At 42.4% G+C, this 22,778-nt stretch overlaps 1 protein-coding gene across 2 annotated transcripts; it reads right to left on the bottom strand.

Moving 5' to 3' along the window:
• Nucleotides 1–1,278: 1,278 nt before the first annotated feature.
• setd1a (SET domain containing 1A, histone lysine methyltransferase) lies at nucleotides 1,279–22,766 on the bottom strand. 2 transcript variants are annotated; one of them, XM_040159294.1, is made up of 21 exons: nucleotides 22,719–22,766; nucleotides 21,500–21,644; nucleotides 21,302–21,400; nucleotides 20,933–21,203; nucleotides 20,111–20,241; nucleotides 19,691–19,947; nucleotides 17,268–18,996; nucleotides 15,770–16,762; nucleotides 15,141–15,308; nucleotides 13,851–13,935; nucleotides 13,617–13,759; nucleotides 13,219–13,258; nucleotides 12,916–13,108; nucleotides 12,721–12,764; nucleotides 11,184–12,484; nucleotides 9,638–9,986; nucleotides 9,247–9,428; nucleotides 6,142–6,252; nucleotides 4,051–4,170; nucleotides 3,672–3,809; nucleotides 1,279–3,520 (listed from the first exon to the last, which is right to left on the bottom strand). In XM_040159294.1, exons 2-21 carry the CDS (start codon nucleotides 21,635–21,637, stop codon nucleotides 3,347–3,349), a joined length of 6,666 nt encoding a protein of 2,221 aa, XP_040015228.1. In that variant the 5' UTR covers nucleotides 21,638–21,644; nucleotides 22,719–22,766; the 3' UTR covers nucleotides 1,279–3,346. The 2 variants fall into 2 exon arrangements, with proteins under 2 accessions (XP_040015228.1, XP_040015237.1); XM_040159303.1 differs by lacking the exon at nucleotides 22,719–22,766 and adding an exon at nucleotides 22,439–22,696.
• Between the last annotated feature and the right edge of the window lie 12 nt (nucleotides 22,767–22,778).

Here is a 22,778-nt window from a genome sequence, read left to right as displayed (position 1 = left end):
AGCTCAAAAACCTTGGGGACTGTCATGCATTCAGATGACTTGAAGGAGTTTGTGCTCATGCGCAGGTTTAAACAAGGTTAACCATCTACAGCCACGCTAGAGGCTCTGCGAGGCTGCGAACATGCTCACAATGATAATGCTAGAATTGCCGGAAAGCTTAGAATTTATCTTCTGGGGACCGTGAATGTCTGTACAAAATTTCATGGTGCGTGGTGCCTACATTGCCTGCAATGCAACTCAACCACAGACAGTTGAGTCAGAGACTTGGATGTGTTATGCCACCGGTGGCCAATGTCGCCTCAGGCCACTAGTCTCAAGCAGAAGTAAGTAGGGGGCTACAGGGGTCTGGTAAACTCACTTCGCTGTAACTCCACGCCTCCATACTTTTTTGTTCATTTTCAAAATTGTGGTCGTCAGCCCCAATTAACATAGACTTGGATGGGTAAAATTGGTGGAGTTCTGCTTTAATTGATCAGACATTTTGCTCTACTATATAACTTTAAAATGCTACCTTCCCATTGCTGTAATTCATTCTGCATTAAATGAAAAAAACTACTGTCAGGGGTTTTCATGGAACAATATTGTACCATATTAGGTCAGTAAGATTGAGGGTTCTTCATCAATTTGTGAACAATTGCTGTCACCCCTCTTACAGTAAGACACTACCTTGTTGAATTGTGGTGTTCGTGCACAATGGTTTGCAACGTCACCACACGTTAGCACACTATATCCTGCCATTACCAGTTTCAGCCAGCCTTGTCGGAACTCAGAGGAAATTCGGAAATAGCATTTCATTTAGCTGCCAAGTTTGGTGAAAATTTGAGGTCATGAGCTTAGTTCAATTCTGGTAAGGAAGTGGATTTTAACAAAATCATGACTTACACGGAGCAAAGGCCCGACAAATGTTTTTCATTTCAGGTCACCATCTGCCCTGAGCTTTACCTGCTCTCCCTTTCCTTTGTCGCCATCAGGTGACTTGTGAAAACTAATCTTCTTAGGTCAGCTTTCAAATGCTTCCTCTCGCACGTCTGCACAGGAAATGTCAAAGTTGCAGGTGCACTGATTTCCTCCACACAACTTCTGGTCGACTCTACTCAAATAGTTATAGATTTGTACCTTCTATCTAGCAAGTAAAAGCCTTCAATCGACAGTCAAGATCCTTCAGACACAAACTAATTATCTACATAATCCTAAACCTCTATTTCTAACAGTAGGACACTGATAGTTATTTAAGAAAAACAAGGTTTTCATTTATTTAAAAAATATTTTAATGCACCATTAATAAAGGGTCCAACGCATTAATACAAGAGAAATATTGCAAATAATATTAAAATAATCATCAAATTAAAAGGAAAAACAATAAAAAATAAATGAATGGAAGGTATGTACATGTTTCCTCCTCATGGAGAGAGGAAAAGGAACAACATATTTACAGCTTGGAATCAGCGTGTTTCTACGAGAAACAAACACCTCTACAATATTTACATGTACTTCTTTGATTTTTTTTCCTTTCATCTTTTTATCCTGTAGTAAATTGGGTTGGTTTGTACTGAAAGGCTTTTATTACAACAAGAAATATCTTACACGTTTTCCTGTTTGTGAGGGAACAAAAGAGTATTCTGCTAGTTAAAAGTTCAAAATTAAAGTTAACTTTGGACGGCCATAGCCATATGAAAAACAGAGACAACACAACGGCCGTAGACATCCGTCTGTCTGCAGCGTATCACAAACCTGCTGAGGCTCATTTATCGAACAGGCACACACAGTTTATACCTTCCACCCATATACACTGCAAACAGTTTGTAAGCAGGACATTTGTTTGCCTTAAGCTGATATATTTTTCAGGGAGAGATGTTTTGTATGGGCTGAACTATTCCACACTCTTGTGTAAAAGACATACTGATCAGAGACCAAAAAAAACGGGGAAAAAAAAAAAAACTTTACTAAATATTTAAAGAAACGTGACCTAATGAAATAAATGTGCCTTTTAAAAACATTTGTAGCACAAGGGACTAAGTTAAACAGTAACCAGACATTTATACTGGGACCTGCAGGAGTTTGGTGGTAATCATTGCTTAAACTGCTTGTAGAACAAACAACTTGCAGAAAATGTTTTCACCCCCTTTAAAACAGAAATCTGGCATCAGCTAGTTAAAACAAAAAATAAAGGATACCATGGAGGAAACAAATAAACACGGATAAACAGACAGAGAGAGATCCTACCAAACAAACAGTCAACGAGTCTTCCGCACAAGACCTTTTGCTGAAATAGCTTAAACTCAGGGAACAGCCCAAAAAAGAAAAACCACAGGCCAATTTTTATTGTGCTGATCCTGCAGACAAAGTTCAGCAGCCATGTAAAAATAACCATTTTTTAGTTAGAACTTAACTGACATATTTTCACGTTGGGTTAAAAACAGTAGTTCAAAAGGACCTTACTCTCATCCAGACAGAAGGTTGTGGCAAATTAGGAGAGTAATGCACAGTGAAAATGGGAATCAGTTTTATAGGGCTGGTGAATTACAAGCCACTGAAGACAGTGGGTGGGTACACTGAAGCTCATTTCACTGTAAGATACTTACAGCTAATGCAACTAAATAACAATACCATTAATAACAGCAATAGTAATATTATTATAATACTATGAAATGAAATAAAAAAAGCTCCAAAACAATCTTCACACTTGGAAATCTTGCATAACTGAAGACCAAATTGATTGAAGTTTGTCATCTGAAAAGTGCGCCCTTAACATGCGCTTTTAAAAACCCTGAATTTGTCTGATATTCCTGTGCGTCTGTGTGCGGATCTGTGGAGTGGGTGGGTGGGTACAGGTTGGGATTTGACACTGGAAGAATGATCCCAGGCTGTAGACTAGATTATGTGAGCTGATGTAGACAGAAATGTGCTGATGTGTTTTTGTCCCCCCTCCCCCCCAGTTTTCATTGTTTTCCTTCAAACAGAAATTGTCATGGAAATATAAAGACCTTTCATGTCTGGCTGCATGGAAGAACTTGGCTGGAACATATTACCCAATCAAGTCCAACAATACTGCCACAGAAGAGCTATTGCTAAAGCAAAGGCCCCCTCATAGCATTCAAATGTCAGGTTACACAAACCCCCACACACTGGCTTGTGATACTGTCAAGTGAACGTGTGCATGAAAAGTGCAAGTGTGTGCGTCTCTTTTTCCTGGGTATTGTGATGACAGCTGCATGGCCATCCAGAGGAGCAGCTAGGGGTTGTCAGAGGGTGGCTTTGTTTTGATGTACACTCTGAGGAGGGCAAACTAGGGAGTGCCGTCTGTGCCTGTGTGGCCATCGGCAAGTGAGGGAGAGAAGTGCGTCCACTAGTTCAGTGTCCCACGGCAGTTCTCTGTTCCACACAGGCACGGGATCTTGTTCTCCTCCAGGGGGAATTTATAGTCGTAGGTGATTTCTTCGTTGACGGCGATGGCCTGCTTTGAGTAGATCACAATCTTTTTCTGGGACTCTATGGTGATAACCTTGGCGTAGCAGTTGGGCTAGAAGAACAAGGGAATGCGAAACTAATAAGCAACGGCTCTAGAAATACATTACAATAAAACTAGTCATGTTTCATAACCTGTTAGCTGTGACCCATATCTAAAACATATCAAATATGTACAAGTGTTGACTGAGGAGGTTCAGACTCACAGTGCAGCAGTGGTTGATGAAACGTGCCAGGTTGCCACACTTGGTGGCATCTATAATTGTGTCGTGGTCCACTCTGAACAAGTAGCTGCTCCCGATGCCCTGCTGTGCGTACCGCTTCTCACGATTGTCAGCCACCATCTGGACGTACAACACACAGATTTGCTCACTGATCCTATCTAAACACTATACCGACCACTACATTCAAGTATCTGAAAAGGTGCATGAGTAACATTGCATTTACTGTCATATTTACAGCGCTTTATATTATCATGCACCAATAATAATCCCTCTTAATGGAATAATTACAGCTGTATTATGCATATTTTTTATGCACATTTTGTAGCTAGAAATGGAATGAAACACTTTTTCGAAATAATACCTGTCTGATGTTTTGACCCACATACTCGATGACCATCTCATCAGCAGCAATGGGCTCCATGGCAAACAGGCCCCACTCGTGGATCCTGCTGCGTCCAAAACGAAGCTTCTTCTTTCGGAACTGCGTGAGGATGAAAAAGATCCACTGTAACAATGGTCTTGGTAGGTTTATAAAATTCATAAAGCAAGAGCCCTCGGATAATTTTTGGGTTTAAGTGTTTCTAAAGCTGCAGGCATGTACAAGGCGCTTCACTGAAGTTATATCAGTTTATCAGGATAAACAAGTGTAAAAGTATCAGTAAGTGTATAGAAAACGAGGCAATTTTAATGGTAAAGAGCAAAAAGGCAGAACATTTGGTGCTTAAACATTTGATCATCTTTTAATTAGAAAAAAAAAGTCCACCTAAATAATAGAATTGGCTTTACACGTACATTTTACAGTACGTGTATGCAGAAAATGCTGAGTATACACATTTTTAGTTATCAACACAGTTTGCAAGTAGATTCTGACTCAGTAACTGTAACAGCTCCAGTGCAAAACAGCCACCACCCACAGACCTGAGCACCACCCTACAATCTGACCATCACCCTCATGAGGGTGTTGCTGGTGAGGAGGGACATCAAGATTGACTTGCCATTAAGACAGCTTTAAAGTTGTTGAAATGAACAGTTGACAAAGCTAGTAGTTTACACTTGCTCCTAGTGCTTTCTCTGTATTTTGCACACAGTGCCATACTGCTAAGCAATATGCTTTTACTAGGATGTAAATGGAAAAGGCCCCCTAAAAACATTAAAATATAAAAATATCATAAAGGTAGTTGATTGATTGAATAACTGTTAGTGACACTCATGTGGCTTGCTTTGCTGTGGATACACCCAATTTTATCGTGGCAGCTAGTGCAGAGAGTAATGTATCATAGGTAAAGTCTCTTAGTTAAATCTTTTAAGAACAAAGTACTGAGAGAAATGAAAATGGCAGCCAAAGGCAGCAACATAATAAACGTAAATTCTCTAAGGCACCGGTCCCCAACCCCCGGGCGGCGGACCGGTACCGGTCCGTGGGTCGTTTGGTACCGGGCTGCACAGAAAGAATAAATAACTTACATTATTTCCGTTTTATTTATTATCCGAGTCTGAACAATCTTTTATTTTGAAAAATGACAATCTAAATGATAATTGAAAATTCTCTCCGTTACATCCGTCTGTTCTTCACTCACTCTTGACGCATGCCAAGATGCTTGTCTCGGTCACGTGACGGAACGCTAATATTAAACCCACAAGCTAGCAAAATGAGTGAAAAACAGACGTTGTTGGAAAGTTTCTTTACAAAGGGGAAAAGGCCCAGTAAGGAGACAGAAGAAGAGCCTATGACCACTAAGAAGAAGAAAGCTGCATTTAACAGACAATACCAGGAGACGTACTTAAAATATGGATTTATCGCGAAAGGAGATTCCCGCGCACCAAGCCCGCTCCGCATTATATGCGGCGACGAGTTTGTTGAGATATATTTTTCATGTACTTTATATTTGTTTTGTGGCGTATCTTATTTTGAAGGCATGTTCAAGTGTTACCATAGCGACCAGAGAGGATGTTACTCTTGTTATGTTGTTGGCGCATGTCAGGAGGACGCTGCTAATAAAGTTACATACAAGTACACAGTGGATTCACGTTTATTATTATATTTACAAAATACCACATGTTTTGTGTTGGTCGTATCATTTTATTTTGTTGTATTTATCCGCCACACCTTGAAGGCCGGTCCGTGAAAACAATGCTTACATTAAACCGGTCTGTGGTGCAAAAAAGGTTTGGGACCCCTGCTCTAAGGTACTGTACCTTAACGTTTGATAGTGATTACAATAAGTTTAAATACTTTGTAAAGATTTCCTCTTTTTTAAAGACATTATTGTGAAAATATTGTATACCAACAGAATTGTAGTATGAAATTGATATTGGCAAATGCTGATGTCCACTTTAAAAACTCTGGAAGAACTGTATGTAAAGAATAATGACAGATTACAATGTTCAATAATGTGTAAAACGGTACAGTGTGTATGTAACTGATTGAGTACATGAGGTAACATGGCTGTACCTTAAGCTGGTTGAGTTTAAGCAGGTCAGAGTCCATGACAGCCGTGGTGCCGATAACGGTGAGGAGTCGACGCTGCTCCGAGCGTCTCTCTGATAGCACCCGGTTAGCTCCCTGTCAGGAATCAGACAGCAAAAGGTTTTACAAAGGGGCCAATGACACAACATCATGTTATCATATGGCCTTGAAAAGCACTTTGACCGTAATGTGCAACAGCAAGATAGTGTAGGTGAGGTTCATGTTGAAACCAATGACTGACAATGCAGATAAGAGTAAGAGGAAGGACAGAGCTGAATTCTAAAGACTATGATGTGTGTTTCTTTGTTACATGACATCAACAATTATTACAAGTTGTCTTTAATTGAATACATTTTTTTTCCCTTAAAGTCTACAAAGCACTAAAAACTCTCACACACATTATTTAAAATAGAAGAGCACTGTCCTTAGTCCTGACCCCAAGATAATATTTTATAGATACATAAAAAAAATTTATGCTACTAACAAGTATTACCTGTGCAGTAAATGGCAGCTCCTGACCCTAATAATTGTTATGAACCTTGTTGCAGCTTTATCAGTGTTTTGTTTTTTTTTTAATAAAAAAAATATATTGATTAAATTACACATTAACAGTCTGTGTCTGTTTGCATTTTGCGTGTACGTAGGCACAGTCGAGACAGCTTTATATACGCCTAGGGCTGGGACAATAACTGCCTCGACTGACTGAAAGGAAAGAGGGTGGCATTCAAAGAATGTTATTGTCAACCTGAACAGCTGTATAAATAAAAAAAGAATTAGGTCTTATCAGCAACGTATTACATAAACCCTTTAAGAACACCACCAATTTATGCTTTGAAAACATTTCTACTGGTTACTCCTCCACAGTCAGACCACCAGGCAGACCAAACAACATAAATCAGATATAGACTGTACTCAGAACAGTGCTGATACTTCAAAGCTGCTGGGCTGCTTTGATTTTACCCAATGTCTGGTGTTTGAGGACAACAAAGCCTAATGTAGTGTCTAGATAGATCTCATTTTTGGCCAAATCATTAACACTTTACCCCTAAAAACATTGATGTTACATCAAGACATTGAGGGATGGATAATGGGTAATGTAAAATCTCAAGTGTATGTGCGCAAAATATAAAGGAACGAGCTTTTCTCCATGGTGACAGTGAGACACAGTGCAAAGCCAGAATGGAAACACAATACTAGCAATATGTAGTACATAGCAACAAAACAAAAATATGGTGATTTCCCCTTCAAAAACCACCGCAACACCAAATATCAGTAACTGTCAGTAACACTGTAGTGTTACTACTTTTCCTAACAACACATCAGGCAGTGGGAGAGTAATAAAAGACTCTACATGGAGACCATCAATGGTGAATAATCATCAAAAATCATAAAATATTGTGTGTGTGTGTCATATGCAGGCTGTAACTCCTGATGCGACCAAATGAACCTCAATTCCCCAGTTAATACAAGATGCTTTCTGTGAGAAACAAAGAACAAATAAATGCTGAAAAAAACCAGAATGATGAAACTGACAGCTGAAAACCATTAAATTTGGAAGGTTGAAAGAGTAGTTGTGTTTGTGTATGTGAATGTGTGAAAGAAGTAATATATACATTATATATTTACAATGGCTTACAATCAAAAGGAGTTTAAAAAGATATTTTGCTTAATTAGACAAGTCACTGAAGCTGTTCATACACTAAATTATGCTAGAACATGATATGCATTGCATATGGAGCAATGGGTTTGGTATTAAAAAATACTTGATATTATCAGGAACAATAAGCTTTTTGAATCGGCTGGATTTTGTGGGCAGAGACATAAAAGTTCTCCCACCAAGAAGCTTTCCAGGATGTGTGGGGTCAGCATTATTTTGTTTGCTGGTTTTAAAGTGTGCTGTTTGTAAATTAAAATCAGTGTCAGGGAACAGTGTCAAGGCTTGGAAGCACTGACCTTGTCCTTGGCACAGACCAGTACCATAAAATGATAGCAAAGGTCAAAAGTACAGGTTTGGACTTACCAGTAATGGGGACATTTATTAAAAAAAAAAAACCTGTTTGTGTGCACTAGTCCAACAGCTATTAAAATCAGCAGGATTTTTTTTAAAACAGTTTCTAGAGAACTAATCATCTGCCAGCCAACAGTCTCATAGAACGGTTACCCTCCTTTATTGGTTCAGGCTAGTTCCAACACAAAAGTGTCATACTTCAATTTATTTCATATTTGCTTGTAAAATTGAGGCAAACAGGGTTTTATCCTTTGATTTCCAATGACATGTTGCATTTTATTTTACAATAATAAGAACTTTATTTGTATAGCACCTTTCTTGCTGAGATGGAGCCCTTTTTCACAAAAACAGGATTTAATCTGAGGCTACAGTTAAAATTTAAAATGATTGTAAGATAGCACATAAACCTTTCTAAATACTTTGAATTAAAAAAAAACCCTAGATTGTGTACTACTGTTTTAACTAACAGATGAAAATGTGAATCCATCTATAATTTGCTGTACCTTTAAACCATCTCAAAAACCTCCTTTATGGGTGGGAACAGGTTCTGATCTAAGGCTCCATTTCAGAAAATGAGGTTCAACCATTATTTACTGTATACTCTAATTATTGTGCAAAAACCTCCGGACTTGACAAGACCATTGGCAAAGTTATGAAGCTTTGTGCTGATCAGCTATTTGGATAAGCTACAACATTGCTCCACACATCCAACAGCTTCCATTTGTACCATTTCAAAATCCTCACTCCCAAATCGCAACTCCCAAAATTACCAGTTCATCTGAGCCAAATGACTGTGGACCAACTGTTGCATTTTCCTGCCAATTAAATTCCTAAGGGGTACAATCAAGTGTCATATTAACCATCTGTAGAGGACAACCACTGGATCCCCTGAAGTCTGTTTACAGAGCCAGCTTGGGGCTGACGATATAATTCTTTCCACGACATGGTCATCTGCAACCACGTTTTGGATTTTTTAGGAACTTATCCTCAACTTTCCACAAAAGGAAAATCATTTTATAACTAATATGAATCATTTTAATATTGCATAGATAGTCAGAGAATGAAACTGAGAGTATGCCTACCGAGCTGTCGACATTCTCCACTTCCCGTATGACCTGCTCGGGCAGGTCCAGGTCCAGATAGACGTCCTTCTCCTTGCGGCTGATGGCGTAGTAGCCCTCACTCCTGGCACAACCAGTCACATGCTCACGGAGCTGCCCATCTGCATTCTTCTTCTTACGTCGAGGGTTCGGCAAATTGGTTAGTGCAGGTCAAAGGTCAAGGGCGATAAAAGGATACCCACATGACATGAAGACATAACAAACTTAACTGTTTAAAAAAAAAAAAACATATTACGTAGGCTACTTATTGATTGAAAACAGCCATAGATTTTTTGTACATTGATAATGGGTTAATTTCCATAGCATTCACGCAGGCGTTTTTAATGCAGAAGGTGGTCATAGATAAGGATATTAGTGTGGTTGACCCAGTGAGTATCATTGAGCCAGTCAGAGCTGTGGTCGTCCTGTAGCAGCTTCTCATAAGTCTTCTTCAGCAGCATCAAGTCTTCGCCATCCAGACCAGAGTTCCAGATGTCATACAGGATGGTCATCTGCTCAAACTCACTACGGTTGTCAAACTTCATGACTGGAGGCGCGGGTGCTGGAACAGGTTTCGGCCAACGTTGGGACGATGTTATCCCTGCCTCCTGCAGAAAGAGGCGCTCACTCTTCCTCACCTCTTCAACCACCTCGTCGTCTGTGTCTGAACTGGACAGCTCCCCAGACTCAAGCTCCTCCACATCCACATCCTCCTCAGAGTCCTGCAGAGGGGAAGAGAAATATTACTGCCAATGAAATGTGAATAAACACAACTACTGTCCAGCACAAAGGCTGTTTTTACATATTTTTCCTTTTCCTTGGACCAGACTAAAGCAAAAAAATAAATAAATAAATAAAAAATAAAAAAATCAATTGTTGCCTTTTAGTTCCTGGTCTGTTTAAAGTGTGCACTGATATCTTGTATACATTTAATCACATGGACATGGTCATATGACAGGTAAGACATTTACCAGTCACCTGGTCCATAAAGCTATTAGCGCCAGTGGCTAATTCTTGTTAAGTTAGTTAATTCCATTTTGACAGATTTACCTAAATACATGTACATATGCAGGATAATCAGATTTTTATGAATTAATACATTAAGTTTCATGAGAAACAATCACAGGTGCTTTTCTATATATCAAAGACCAAACATTTAGTGGGGCAGGCTACTGTTTGGACCATTAACTGTAAACTAAACTGATTCCTCAGGATCAGTCTGAGCTCAGCAGATGACAGTGACCGTGCTCGATCACATAAATATTTTGCATTAATTAACTGAAAAAGCGTGCCGCAAAATAGAGGAGTTTCAAAAAGAGAAAATAGCTCAGTCACAATCAGCCTTTCCTGTGAGAACAAACTCACTACAAAAACATAGGACCGTGGTTTACAATGGTTGCAGAGAATCTGGCAGACAGCTTCAAGTTTTTTAAAGACTAACTGAATATATGTCTATATCAGTGACTTTAATGAGTGTTAGAGAGTTGCCAAGGGCAACATTTCCTCTGTCTGCTCCTCCAAAGATACTAAAAGAATCCAGTATGTATTCCACAGACCGTCATGGGTTTTCTTTTTGTTTTGTTTTTTAAACTTTTTTAAAATGTATATCTTAATATATTACAGTTCTATAGCAAGTTTGTATTTCCAATGATTAAGCACAATAATATATTTTAATGTAATTGGAACGTTTGTGCATGAGCAAGACACAGGTAGAGAATAAAGCCCTTCATTTCCTTACCTAGGGATAAACCGGTTAAGACATTATGAAAGAATGGAATACTAAAATTTTAATCCACAGATGAGTCATATTTCTGTTGTGTCATACACCATTGTAACACATTGTTAAGTTCGACATGCTGATTATGATTAAGACATCCATAAAAAATTTACAGGAACAAATCAGAGAAACTCCAACACACCTCTAGTTTCCGCTTCTTCTGTTTCTTGCCTGGCAGCTCCTGTTTTTTTGTGTGATGAACCTCAAGGTTTTCTTTGTCTTTTCTTCTCCTCTTTTTGCTTTCATCCTTTTCAAGTTCGAAACCCTTGCCAATCATGCTCTTCTTCTTTGATGATGGAGGTACAGCTGCAGCTTGGCCCACATCATCAGACTCACAAGGCACTCCCACTGCAGACAAATACTCTCCCGTATCTCCCCTGGGTGGTAGTGCCTCTCCAATGACCTCCTCTGGTGCTTCAAGCACCCCAGAAATAGTGTTGAGGTCTGCTGGGAGCAAGACCGAAGAGTCTTGCCTGGAGGAAGTCCTTTTGGTACTGGGTGGTGTTGCGAGAACGGGTGGTTTGCAGTAGTTGTGCTCCATAAGGACAATTACACCCTCTGGGTTCATAACCAGGGCCAGTGACTCTGAGGAGAAGAGATCCTCTTCCATCTTCTGCTCCTCTGCCTCATCAGATGTCTCTGTCTCCTCTGAGTCTCCAGCATCAGGGTCCATTTTCAAGGCTACGTCAGCCAACACAGACAGGTCAGTGGTTGAAGCTGAGGCCAGCTGCAGGAGACTGGATGCCCCTAGCTGCTCTTTGAGTCTTAACCTCTGCTCACTTTCCTCCTCATCCTCATCTTCCTCTCTGAGGGAGTGACAGGACGATGCAGACAAGCTGGTCGTCCGAGGTCTGCCTCTGGACCGTTTATTTACAGGAGGTGGCGGAGGGGCCTCCTCGAAGGCTACCCTGCACATGGAAGCATGATCCAATGGCAGGTTCTGCACAGTGCGGCACACCATGACAGGTGGGGCGGGAGATTTGGGGGAGTCTTTGCCTGCACCCCGTTTGCCAGGAGATTTGACAGGGGTGGTCTGGGGAGAAACAGGGAGTCCCTTTTTGGAGTCATCAGAATCTTGAGTTCGTCCAGATGGGGGCACAATGAGGGCATTGCCTTCGCCTGGTTTTGAGGCAAAGGGGAGCAGCTGGATGCCCTGAGTGGGACGAGTTGAGGGGCTTGGGGCAAGAGTGAAGGGGAAGTCTGGGGACCTGCCAGGAGAGAGGAGGGGAGATTCACCCATCACCTGTGAGGGAGATGGAGATAGTGGTGCAGTCGGCAGCTGTGTTTTGCTGTCATTCTCATCTGTGGAGAATGAGACCGTTTTCCTGCGTTTCTTGAGAGGTGGCACAAGAACAATAGGGGATGAAGGACGCGGGTATGGTGGCGATGGAGGCCGCTTGGTAGGTATAGTCATTATATCTGTCCTGCCGTCCTTGGCTTCACCTGAGAGAAATAAGAAAGTTTAGAAAGACTGATCCAAACTTAACAAATTGCACTATGCAAAGATTTTCAAATGATTGTGCTATTTGCTGCTGCTGAAAAGTAGCAGGTTTCATCAGCTGTAGCAACAGTCCAAAGAGTGTAGGTAGACCCCCTTGGTAAACTCAAAAATGATGATGATCTCTTTTCTTTTTGCAACTGTTTCATTTGGATCTGTTGATGGAGGAATTTGGACTAACCTGTTTTGAGCTCTGCCTTTGGAACTGCAGCTGTGTTATTTTCCCTGAGAAAAATAAAATAAATTGGAGCCAGCAATAATAACATGTTGAAAAGTACAACATTTAATTATGTAGTACTGACAAAATATATATCTGAAGTTAGTTCTCCTTCAGTACTGCTTAAAAATAACATAGACTTAACACAGAACTTTATACCTGTCATCTTCTTTCTCTGTTGTGCTGTCCATGGTTGACTCATCCATGGTGTCTGGTCCTTCGCTTTCAATCCTCTCTCCTTCTTCTTCATCCTCATCCTCAGAGGAGGATGAAGATGAGGATGCTGAAGAAGAAGAGCCCTCAGAGGATGAGGAGAGGCTCTCATCATCACTATCAGCACTAAGGGCATCATCTAAAGAAAGAAAAAAAAAAAAAAAAAAAAGATATTTAGTGTAAAAACTGCCTTAACTGAACGTAAACATAAAAATAAAAACAGTAATGAGATTACTAGTTGCGATTTACCGTCAGACTCCTTTTCACTTTCCTCTTCTTCCTCATCCTCCTACACGTAAAAGAAGGGTGGTAGTTACAACACTAAAAGATCACAGTGAAATGCTGCCATCTAGCTAACAGTGGGAGCGAGAAGAACATGATTGCCATCAAACATCTTAATATCAAAATGTTAACACAAAGCAAATAAAAAAATCTAACTACTTGCATGCAATTTGGACCAAAACACTGATATCAATTCATATAATGTCTATTCTGCCATCTGATAAATTGGAAAAAAAAAAAAAGCACACAGAAATCTTCAAATTTTACACTGATGTCTGGGAACCAAAACCAAAATTTGAGTGAGTTTGTTTATTTTTTGTTGCTGTCGGCTTTAAACCCCCCCCCCAAATAAAAAATCCCCACACCTTTTCGGTCGAGGAGCCATCTGATGTTTCTTCTCCCTCACTGTCAAGCTCCCAGGGTTTACGGTTTCTTGGCTTCTTTTTTCTCCTCTTGTTGTCCCTTTCAGCTCCATGCCTGTTTGCCTCTGGCATTCTCCCATCAGCAGCTGGAAACAAGACAACAGTTTCAGAGTTATATGCAGCAAGCCTATTAGTCCAACCACTCTTTTAAAAACTTTCAACATCTGCTCAGCAAACCTTCGTCATCCTCATCAGGTGGGGTTGAGGGTCGTGGCCTTTTCATGTCTCCCTCTTCAAGCTCCTGAGGTTCTTTCCTCTTCACCTGCACAAGTGGACACAAACAATTTTTTTTTTTAAATAAAAAAATCGATGAAGAAGAATTGAATTGACAACTACCATAAGCTGATACCACAAAATCTAACAATACCAAATAAAACTGCATTTTTGTCATATTTTTGTAATTTACTTAAATTGACATAAACTATCTTAAAGTGGAAATTTTAAAGATTTCAGTTCTGGTTGATTTGGTGACACCTGTAGTTACTGGTGGTAACAGCAAATGCAGCTTAATACTACAGGTCACAGATTTCTAGGGCAGCAAAACAAACTATTGTCATTTTAATAAAGAACTCAGGCAATAATTGGCCTTTTTCCATCATTCTGTCAAAAACCGTGATCTGATTTGATGCTGCACAGAATGAGTCTGCGAACAGCGGGGGCACAGTGAAAGGAGTTGGTTACCTCAATGAGAGGTTGGAGGTGTTCAGCCTGTCGCCTGCAGCTCCTCACCTAACAGCTCACTGTGGCTGCTCCTTCTTGTTCTATTTACTCCATGTAATATTTCAAACTGATCCACTGTCCAAAAATGCCAAAAATGACCAGTCTTGTTTTGTGGACACATTTTTATAGCGGTAAGTGCTAAGCTTACTGAATGCTAAACTTACATTTCCTGCGACTACTTCATAATATAAGTAATCTTGCGTTTAACCAGTTAAATGCTTTTAATTTGAATCTGCAGCAGTAGGAAATGTTCGATTTGCATTAGCATCAACTTAATACAGCACTTTTTCCGGAATGTCGCCACAGACACCCAGTTCATATTACTGCAAATATAGAAATATTGCAGTACTTTCATCAGTGGGCCTTAAGCTCAATCACCATTGTCTTACCTCATTCGGCAAGAGATAGGGACTTAACAGACATTTATTTAAATGTAAATCTTCAAGATTGACACATTAACATAAGATTAATTATACTGGAGTCCTGGCAGTATTGTTAGATCTAAAAATACATCCAAGACCAGTAAACCTGGGCATGGCTTCTTTTAAAATGCAAAATAAAGAACAATGGTTTAACTAAGGGCATGCAATGATGGTGATAGATTTCTCAAATGGTAAAATTGACACCTGACAGTGCGTGTATGGAATCAGTGGTGTAGATGCCGTGCATTAATTTTTATCAAATCACAGTGTGGGCTACTAAACATGGAGATACAGCCCAAGGTTCGTCGCAGTGTTGTGCTTTTACCTTGAAGGAAGGCAGTCGTAGTGCTCCTCGGAGAGAAAAGCCCTCCATGCCACCACTCTTTGCCCAGTCAACAAGAGACATGAGAGGCTCCCGTGGACGGTTGACCTTTTCCTCTTTTTTCTCATCATCCCGTAAGGCAGACACCCCCCTAACCATTGTCTGGAAAGGCTGGAAAAGGAAAATAATTACACATCAGACCTCTGATCTTCATATTTCACCTTTCCATTTAAAAGTATTAACAATGGTCACTCATTAGACTAGTTGGCGGGGCCATGACTGCTTACTACAGAAAAGGAGGATGGCAACTTTACACTGCCATCTTCGAAAAAACGAAACGTTCCTTTGCTAGTAATAGGAAGGCGAGATGCAGTAACATATTTTTTTGGACTGAAAATTTAGAAAGCAAAATTTGCAGCAACAAAGTGAATGAGGACTAATAAAAGGGTTGATGGTCATTTTTATTTCTATCATAGAATCAGCTTGAAGTAAAGCCAGAGTTTATTAAAACAAACCCTGTTTTAACATAAAATATACAGAAAGTGGATAAAGCAGTATTTCTTACTTTCACACAAAACCCCAAACAGCGTGCTTAAAAAGACAAAGCCATAGTTGTGATTGCTCTTCCTTACCTTGGCCTTGGTCTCTTTCCTCTCCCACCACTCATCAAAGGTGGCAAAGGCAACATTTTCAACCATTTTGCGGTTCAGGTCCCTCTGCATGATGTTTTTCATTTCCTGGATCAGAGTGGCCAAGACCATTTGCACTGTGGCCTCGTGTGGATTCTCAGCCAGCATGGGCATCTCCTCACCTGGAGCCCTGTACTCGTCTCCATCCCCAGGCAACATGGTGCCATAGCCAGGAGGGGGCATGTAAGAGGGGTAGTGTGGTGGTAAAACATGTGGCGGCCAGCCCGTATGGGGAGGTGGGATGCCATGGTGTGGAGGGGGTGGTATCTGAGTGCTGTGGGGGTCGGGGTAGGGGTAGGGCATGTGAGGGGGCATGTAGCGATGGTCTTGGTCGTAATGAGCGCCCGCCCCGCTCCCCTCTTGGTCCATGTAGGGATGATGTGTGTGGGGTGGCGGCAGATTGTGGAGATGGTAGGAGGTGTAGTCAGCAGTGGCTGCCTCACCAGGGCCTGGGGAGCCGTTGGATGATGACAAGCGCAGCTGGTGTAGGCGACTTAGCATGTGGGTCTGCATTTGGAAGGACATAGGAGCTCCACCACTATACTGGTTCATCAGCTCCATGGAGGTGGCATAGTCATACATGTGGTGGGGCATGGGAGGAGGATACTCAGGGTGCAGCTCCATATGGGGAAGGGGAGGGATGCCTGGGGGAGGCGGGGGCTGGAGGGAATAACCAGGGGGAGGAGGAGGAGGCAAATGAGGAGGGTAGGAGGGCAAGGGAGGGTGCATGGAGGTGCCAAAGTGCTGTGCAGAGTCAGAGATGGGTGGGGGTGAAGAAGAGGGGTCAGCTGATTGTGATGGCATGGCAGCCTGGGATGAAGAGGGTGAGGAACCTGAGGTGACTGAGGGCTGGTGGGTGGTCACCGTTGTTATGGTAGCCTCCTCTTCTTCCTCATCTGATATCTCCATGTCTTCCCCTGAGGAATGAGGGGAGGACTGAAAGAACAGAGAGTTTACTGTTTTAAGTTTGAAAATCACCCGTGTTTAAGCATCACAATGATAACCACACTTCAAAGGTGGGGCTGCCACAAAAATAGGAAGTGTACTGTGGGAAAACAGCACATACATGCACATACACACACACACAAACACACAGTAGAAGGCAGAGTATGAAACGTCAATGTGTGTCTTGGAATGTTTCAATCATTTATTGAAAATAAAAATGTAAGATGATGATTTATGAGTGCTTGATATGTGAATTGTGAACTTTTGCCCCTGGCTGGTAGCACCCTCAAGAATTCCGAGAGATTAAAGATAAAAGCAATGAGTAGAGGCTTTTCTTCCCTGTGCTTTATATAAGCTGCCTATATGCCTACATACAACATCAGCACTGCTTGGCGCCACATATTAAAACCAAATATTTTATTTGTCAGCACAGAAAATAAAAGCTGAGACCCAAGAGTTCAAATCCTGAAGTTTCATTATGTGCTACCGATCTTACCTGACTCTGCCCATTATAAGGTGGTGTGTGTGCTCCTGTCCTGCTCCGTGTATCAGCAGATCCAGCCTGTGAAGATTCCTCCTGCAAAGCTCCAGGCCCAGCAAGGCCAACCTGTGGCTGGGGTTCCTCTGTTGGTGGGATGTGCGGAGAATAGGTGGAAGAGGATGGTGTGGTTGCATTAAGTACAGTGGGACTTTTTCTACCCTCTCCACCCTTTCCCCGTTTCCTTCCTCTGTGGCCATCTATGTCTCTTTCCCCTTTCCTCCTGTGGTCCTTGTCCCCATTGTCTCCCACCTGAGTACCACCTGTATGCTCCCCTGTTGCATCCCCTGACCCACCTATTCGTTCTCCTCGGTCCCCACGTGTGGCCCTCTGCTTCTCCTCTTTCCTATCTTCCTCATCTTCCTCATCAGAGGCAAGGAAAGAAAATTTAGCCTTCTGTTCCTTTAGAAGCATCTCAATACGAGAGTCAAGGCTGCTGCTGTGGTAAACGAAGGGTAAACTCTCATTGGTGGAATCTGGCTCTGGTGAAGAGGAGTCACGTTGGGGAGGTGGTGGGGAGCTGGAGGAAGAGGGGAGGTGATGGGGGAGTGAAGTGGAGGAAGGGGAGGTAGAGGAGGAAGTGATGGAGGGATGGGGTGGGGAGGAAGGCGGGGGCGTCTTCGGCGGTGCAGGTGGGGTGCTGGGACGGCGTTTGGGCTTTGTCCACTGCTCTTCGCGGGCCGGACTATCCTGGCTGAAGTCCATTGTTCCAAGTGTCTCAGCTACAGCCGCTGCAATAACAGAGGCTGGCGGGAGGGGTGGTGGCGGTGGTGGAGGTGGAGGCAGAGCACTGTGGTGACCAGCATGATAGTCTTTGTCAGCACCTACCGAGGGCAGAGAGCCCCTCTCTGCAAGGCTTGTGCCCCCTTGACGAGTGGAAGTGTCCAATCCCTGAGGAGGGGCTGGGGCAGACTCTTTGGAGGAGGAGTATGCAGAGTAAGATGAGGGTGGGGGAGACAAGCTGTTAGAGGAAGAGCGGTAAGAGTTGGAATTGTATCTGGGGTCAGAGCTGTTGGAGTAGTCACTGTCCCTGTCCCTGTCTCTGTCTCTATCTCGGTCTCTATCTCGATCTCTGTCTCTGTCCCTGTCTCGGTCGTGGCTGCTCCTTCTGCGGCTGCTGCTGCCATGGTGGTTGTGAGAATGGTGGTGGTTGCGGTGTCTCTGGTGGCTATGGTCACCTGACCGGGAGCCCAGGCTGTCTCGCCGGTACCCCCTGTCATCCCTGCGATCTGTGTGGTGATGAGAGTGATGGGAATGGTACTTTGAGGAAGAGTTTGTGTCCTGCTGGTGGTGGTATGATGACCTTCTGGAGCCAATCCCCCCTGTCCCGTAGCGCCCCCCTGAGTCTCTGTCACGGTCCCGTTCCCTGTCTGACATCGGGGGCTGCTCATATTGGGTGGCAAGGGGTGGTGGAGGCATTGAGGAGTGGTGTGCCATGTGTGGCCCAGGCCCTCCAACATTTGGATATGGGGGATAGCACGGGGGCTCATTGGGACGGTATGATGTGGTTGGGGGGTACATAGGGCGACCTCGATGATACACTGAAGGTTCCTGTACATCCTCAGAGTAGCGAGACACTTTGTATCCTCCGACAGTAGATGAGACTGCAGAGGACGAAGAGGAGGAAGGTAACATGTCCTGGGGAGGGTAGCCACTGCCCAAAGTGCCGGTGTTGTAGCCACTATGCCTGCAAGAGACAAGTGAGGAAGCATTTAAATGTATTTGTGGACCTCAGCATGATTAACATTCACAAACATGCTACTACAGAATCTGAGTCCTACTCTTCCACCAAGTACCTATGCCAACACTGCGAGTTGAGCCGAATGATCAAAAGCACAAATCCCAAAATTTACTTTTCATGTTATCTAACAATTTATGTTCATCCAACAGAGATACTCTTAAGTTTTACCAACAGAACATTCTATGCAGGACATGATAATGAACAAATACTTGTATTGTAATGTAATGGTGGCAAACATTGGTGCACTATGCAAACATACAGTCCATGCAACATAACAGCTGCACAGAACCCAGGAACAATTCCTCTCACTGTGTGAGCTGAGATGTATTTTATCTGAATACAACAAAAAGATTCTGAGAGTCGTGTGTAAATTAGAAGATAAGGTATGAAAAGTTGTATCTACATTTTCAGCAGTATGATTTTCATTGGCAGTTATTAATACAAATTTGATAAATGAATAACGTGCATGATTTGCGAAAGCATGTTGAAATCTCATAAACTGTGATTTGATAATGTACAGATGATGTTGAGTCTCTCAGCTTTGACTGAGGGACCTGAATTGGCCTCATGATATCTACACCACTGAGGCAATGGTAAGATTTTGACATGTAACTCTATATGCTTAATATCAACAACTAACCTGCCGCCGGTGTAGCCCGAGTCTTGTGAGAAAGGAGTCCCAGATCTGGAGCTGTAAGGTGTTCCTCCACCACCCTGAGACGAAGCAGAGGAGCCTGGGGTGTAGGGGCCTGCCATGGAGGAGGGGGGCGTGTCCAGACGCTGATCACTGAAGCCAGTGTCCACAGAGCAAGGGGTAATGTTTCCTGACGTGAGGGCCTGGACCCCTGCTGCCAAAACTGCAAGCTCACTAGAGAGCCTCCGCCTGATTTCTGATGACTGTGCAGAAAGAGGCAAAATATATCAGAATTTAGTAAATTAGGCAATTGTCTTCTAGAACTACACTTAAATCGGACCCACAGAGTGTGCAACTAATAATAGTGTTGATAAAACACTTAAATGCATCTTAATATCCATTAGTACTATAATACACATGAAATACCGTGTCAGGCTGTGGCTGTGCCGGGGCTTGAGGCTGGAGCCTGTCTGTCAAAGCCTTGCCTCCAAGGGGCACTGTCTGAGGAGTGTAGGACCCATTTACTATCAGGTCATAATACTTCTGCCTCTGCTGGCCTTGATAAGAAACAAAAGTCACAGAAAGATAAATACAGGCTGTGAAATGAGGTCAACGCAGATATAAACTGCATTTATTTATAAAGAGGTTTTCAAGACAAACTCCATTAGGCTTTATTACCATCAAGAGACTGGTCATATATGTTTTTTTTTTTCTTATTTGCTTGTCAGTCTGTTTATTAGTTAGCAAGACATCTCACAAACTTGTTATCAGATTTCAATTAAAGTTTATGGGGAGTTCTGGTACAAATTTGGGTAAAAGGTGCAGATAGAGGAATTGCAAGGTAGAAGATTTTCTGTACTCTCCCACAAACCTCAGCTCTTTCTTTAATTAAATAAAAAACTGGCACATATATCCCCTTATAAGGTATTTCACTTTGTGTATTTTGTGCGGATACAGATCCAGGTGCAGAGTAAAAATCTAATAAATTATGGGGTTGTACTGCCTTCGGGAGGTATACATTCCCTGGGTGCTTTGTAGTTCAACATACACTTCACAAATTGTTTTTTTAAAACTGGCTTATGTTATATTTCTAATTGTGTGAACAGGTCAGAATGTTTCAATTCTTTTGATTGACAAAGTTTTTAACCAAAAGCTCAATCAAAGATTCAAATATTATCACTGTAAAAACTTTTAAGTCACAACATGCTCGCACCTTATAAATGTCTCAAATGAGATGTATCAGCTTACCCTTTATATCCAGTTGAGCATGAATGATGTTACCCATGACAGAGGTGTTGTGCAGATGCTTGACTGTGTCCTTGGCTCCTCTGGTGCTAGTAAACAACACCCTGGCCAGGCCCAAGTGCTTCCTGGTCTTGGGGTGAAACAGGATCTCCATCTCTTCCACTTCACCAAACTTGGCACACATTTCTGCCAAGAAGGGCTCCTTGATGTTGTCATTTAGTCTAGCAAAGGTCACCTCTTTGAGGGGTATGGGACCCACATAGAACTCATCAAGCTGCAACGAAAAATGACAAGATCAGGGGTAAGATCTAGTCATTCTAAGAAATTAAGCAACTGGGATGTGGGATATGAATGTCGACTAGCTATTCTCACCTTAAACTTCGGCACTGGCAGGGACAATTCTGTATACCTGGACCACAGCCTCCGGGGTCTAGGGTCTCGCAGCTCACCCGCGGGAGGAAATCCAGAATCCTGTGAAAATTTTACAGGTTGTAGTTCAAAGATACAGTTTTAGGCACACTCACACACATTATAAAGAAAAAAACAAAAAAACCCTGGACATTAACTCACTGGCACACTGAAATGCACTCCGTCATATCTGTAGATTTTCTGTGCGACCCGCCTAATAGCAGGGTCCTGGACGAGTTTATAGCTCTTCCACTGCAAACTGACAGCTTTTTGTGTGTCTGCCCCACTGTCTGGATCCATCCTACAACTGAGTGTCAAAGAAAAACCAGGATTTTAGACAGGGCAGCAGCTACTGTTTTGGGGGGGGGAAAAAACAAAAAACACACACACACACACAGACATCAGAATCGTAACCACGGGGAGCAAAGCTTTAACAAATCAGATGCGTAATGAAGCTACATTGATCAGAAATGCTGCAGTAATTACAGATAAAGTATGTTTGGCCGCTAGCAGGAGATACTTTGGTAACGTAACAGAACGATGAGCTGCGTCACATCAGTTAGGCACACAAACATTAACTTCTATGACTAGTATCTGGCTATATTGATTTTCGTGGGAGAGAAAAAAATTAATCAAACAGGATAATAATCCTCGGCTAGGATGCTACGTGCTGTCAAAACAATGAGCAGCGTTACGTCACTGACCAGTTAGTTCAGCTAGCAACCTGCTGTTAGCAAGTGCTAACGTGCACCAACAAGATGCAAAGATACCGCTTACGAGCGACAACACATATTTCACGTTAAACGCGCGTTATTTCGGGTTCCGGATTATTCCGTAAAAGCAGCATTATCGATAGCTCTTGCGTTAGATTACGTTAATTGATGTTTAATGACTTATGCCATTTCGCTTTAGCCAGAGCAAGTTAACGCCACCGTTGGCTAATGCTAACTAGCAAGAACATCAAGCTGGAAGTCAAAACTCTGATCTTGTTGCCCCTTCGTCTGTATAGATAATATTTACGAGTGGCATTCGTGTTATGCATCTCCCCTGACGGATCTACTGACTTGTTTTACCCCATGTTCGCTTAAACTCAGACCCCACCTCTTCGAGAGCTACTGCCCGCTCATCCGAAAGTCGCAACCCGCTGCTACGGTGTAGGCAGCTGCGGCCAGGCCCGGGAGGCGAACAAGAAAAACACTGAGTCCCTAAAAGAAACGGTACATCTTCTACCTTGCGTTAAAACAAAACCGACCAGCTAAAACAATTCCGCTATCATTCCGGTAGTTAGTAAAGACAACAACACGCCTCTCTGAGCGACGAAGCCATTGTTTTCGCGAAAAAACCCAAATATTGCCGAGAGAGCGGCCATCGCGTAACCAACCTGAAAGCCTCGCCTGTTCTCCATCAGTGTGCGTGAATGCAGCCTAAGATTTCTGAGCGG

Source organism: Xiphias gladius, chromosome 3 (genome assembly GCF_016859285.1).
Source record: "Xiphias gladius isolate SHS-SW01 ecotype Sanya breed wild chromosome 3, ASM1685928v1, whole genome shotgun sequence".
In the NCBI taxonomy this organism is placed as follows: domain Eukaryota; kingdom Metazoa; phylum Chordata; class Actinopteri; order Istiophoriformes; family Xiphiidae; genus Xiphias; species Xiphias gladius.
The sequence above is the reverse complement of the archived record's forward strand: the minus strand, read 5'-3'. Positions and strand labels throughout refer to the sequence as shown.

What these genes read in the sequence shown, in the direction of transcription:
- setd1a (XM_040159294.1), bottom strand. Translation starts at nt 21,637, where the DNA reads ATGGATCCAGACAGTGGGGCAGACACACAAAAAGCTGTCAGTTTGCAG. An exon ending in TGCCAGTGCCGAAGTTTAAG is followed by an intron (nt 21,204 to 21,301) that starts GTGAGAATAGCT and finishes TTTTCGTTGCAG; the next exon opens with CTTGATGAGTTCTATGTGGG. An exon ending in AGAAGAAGCGGAAACTAGAG is followed by an intron (nt 9,987 to 11,183) that starts GTGTGTTGGAGT and finishes TCCCCTCTGCAG; the next exon opens with GACTCTGAGGAGGATGTGGA.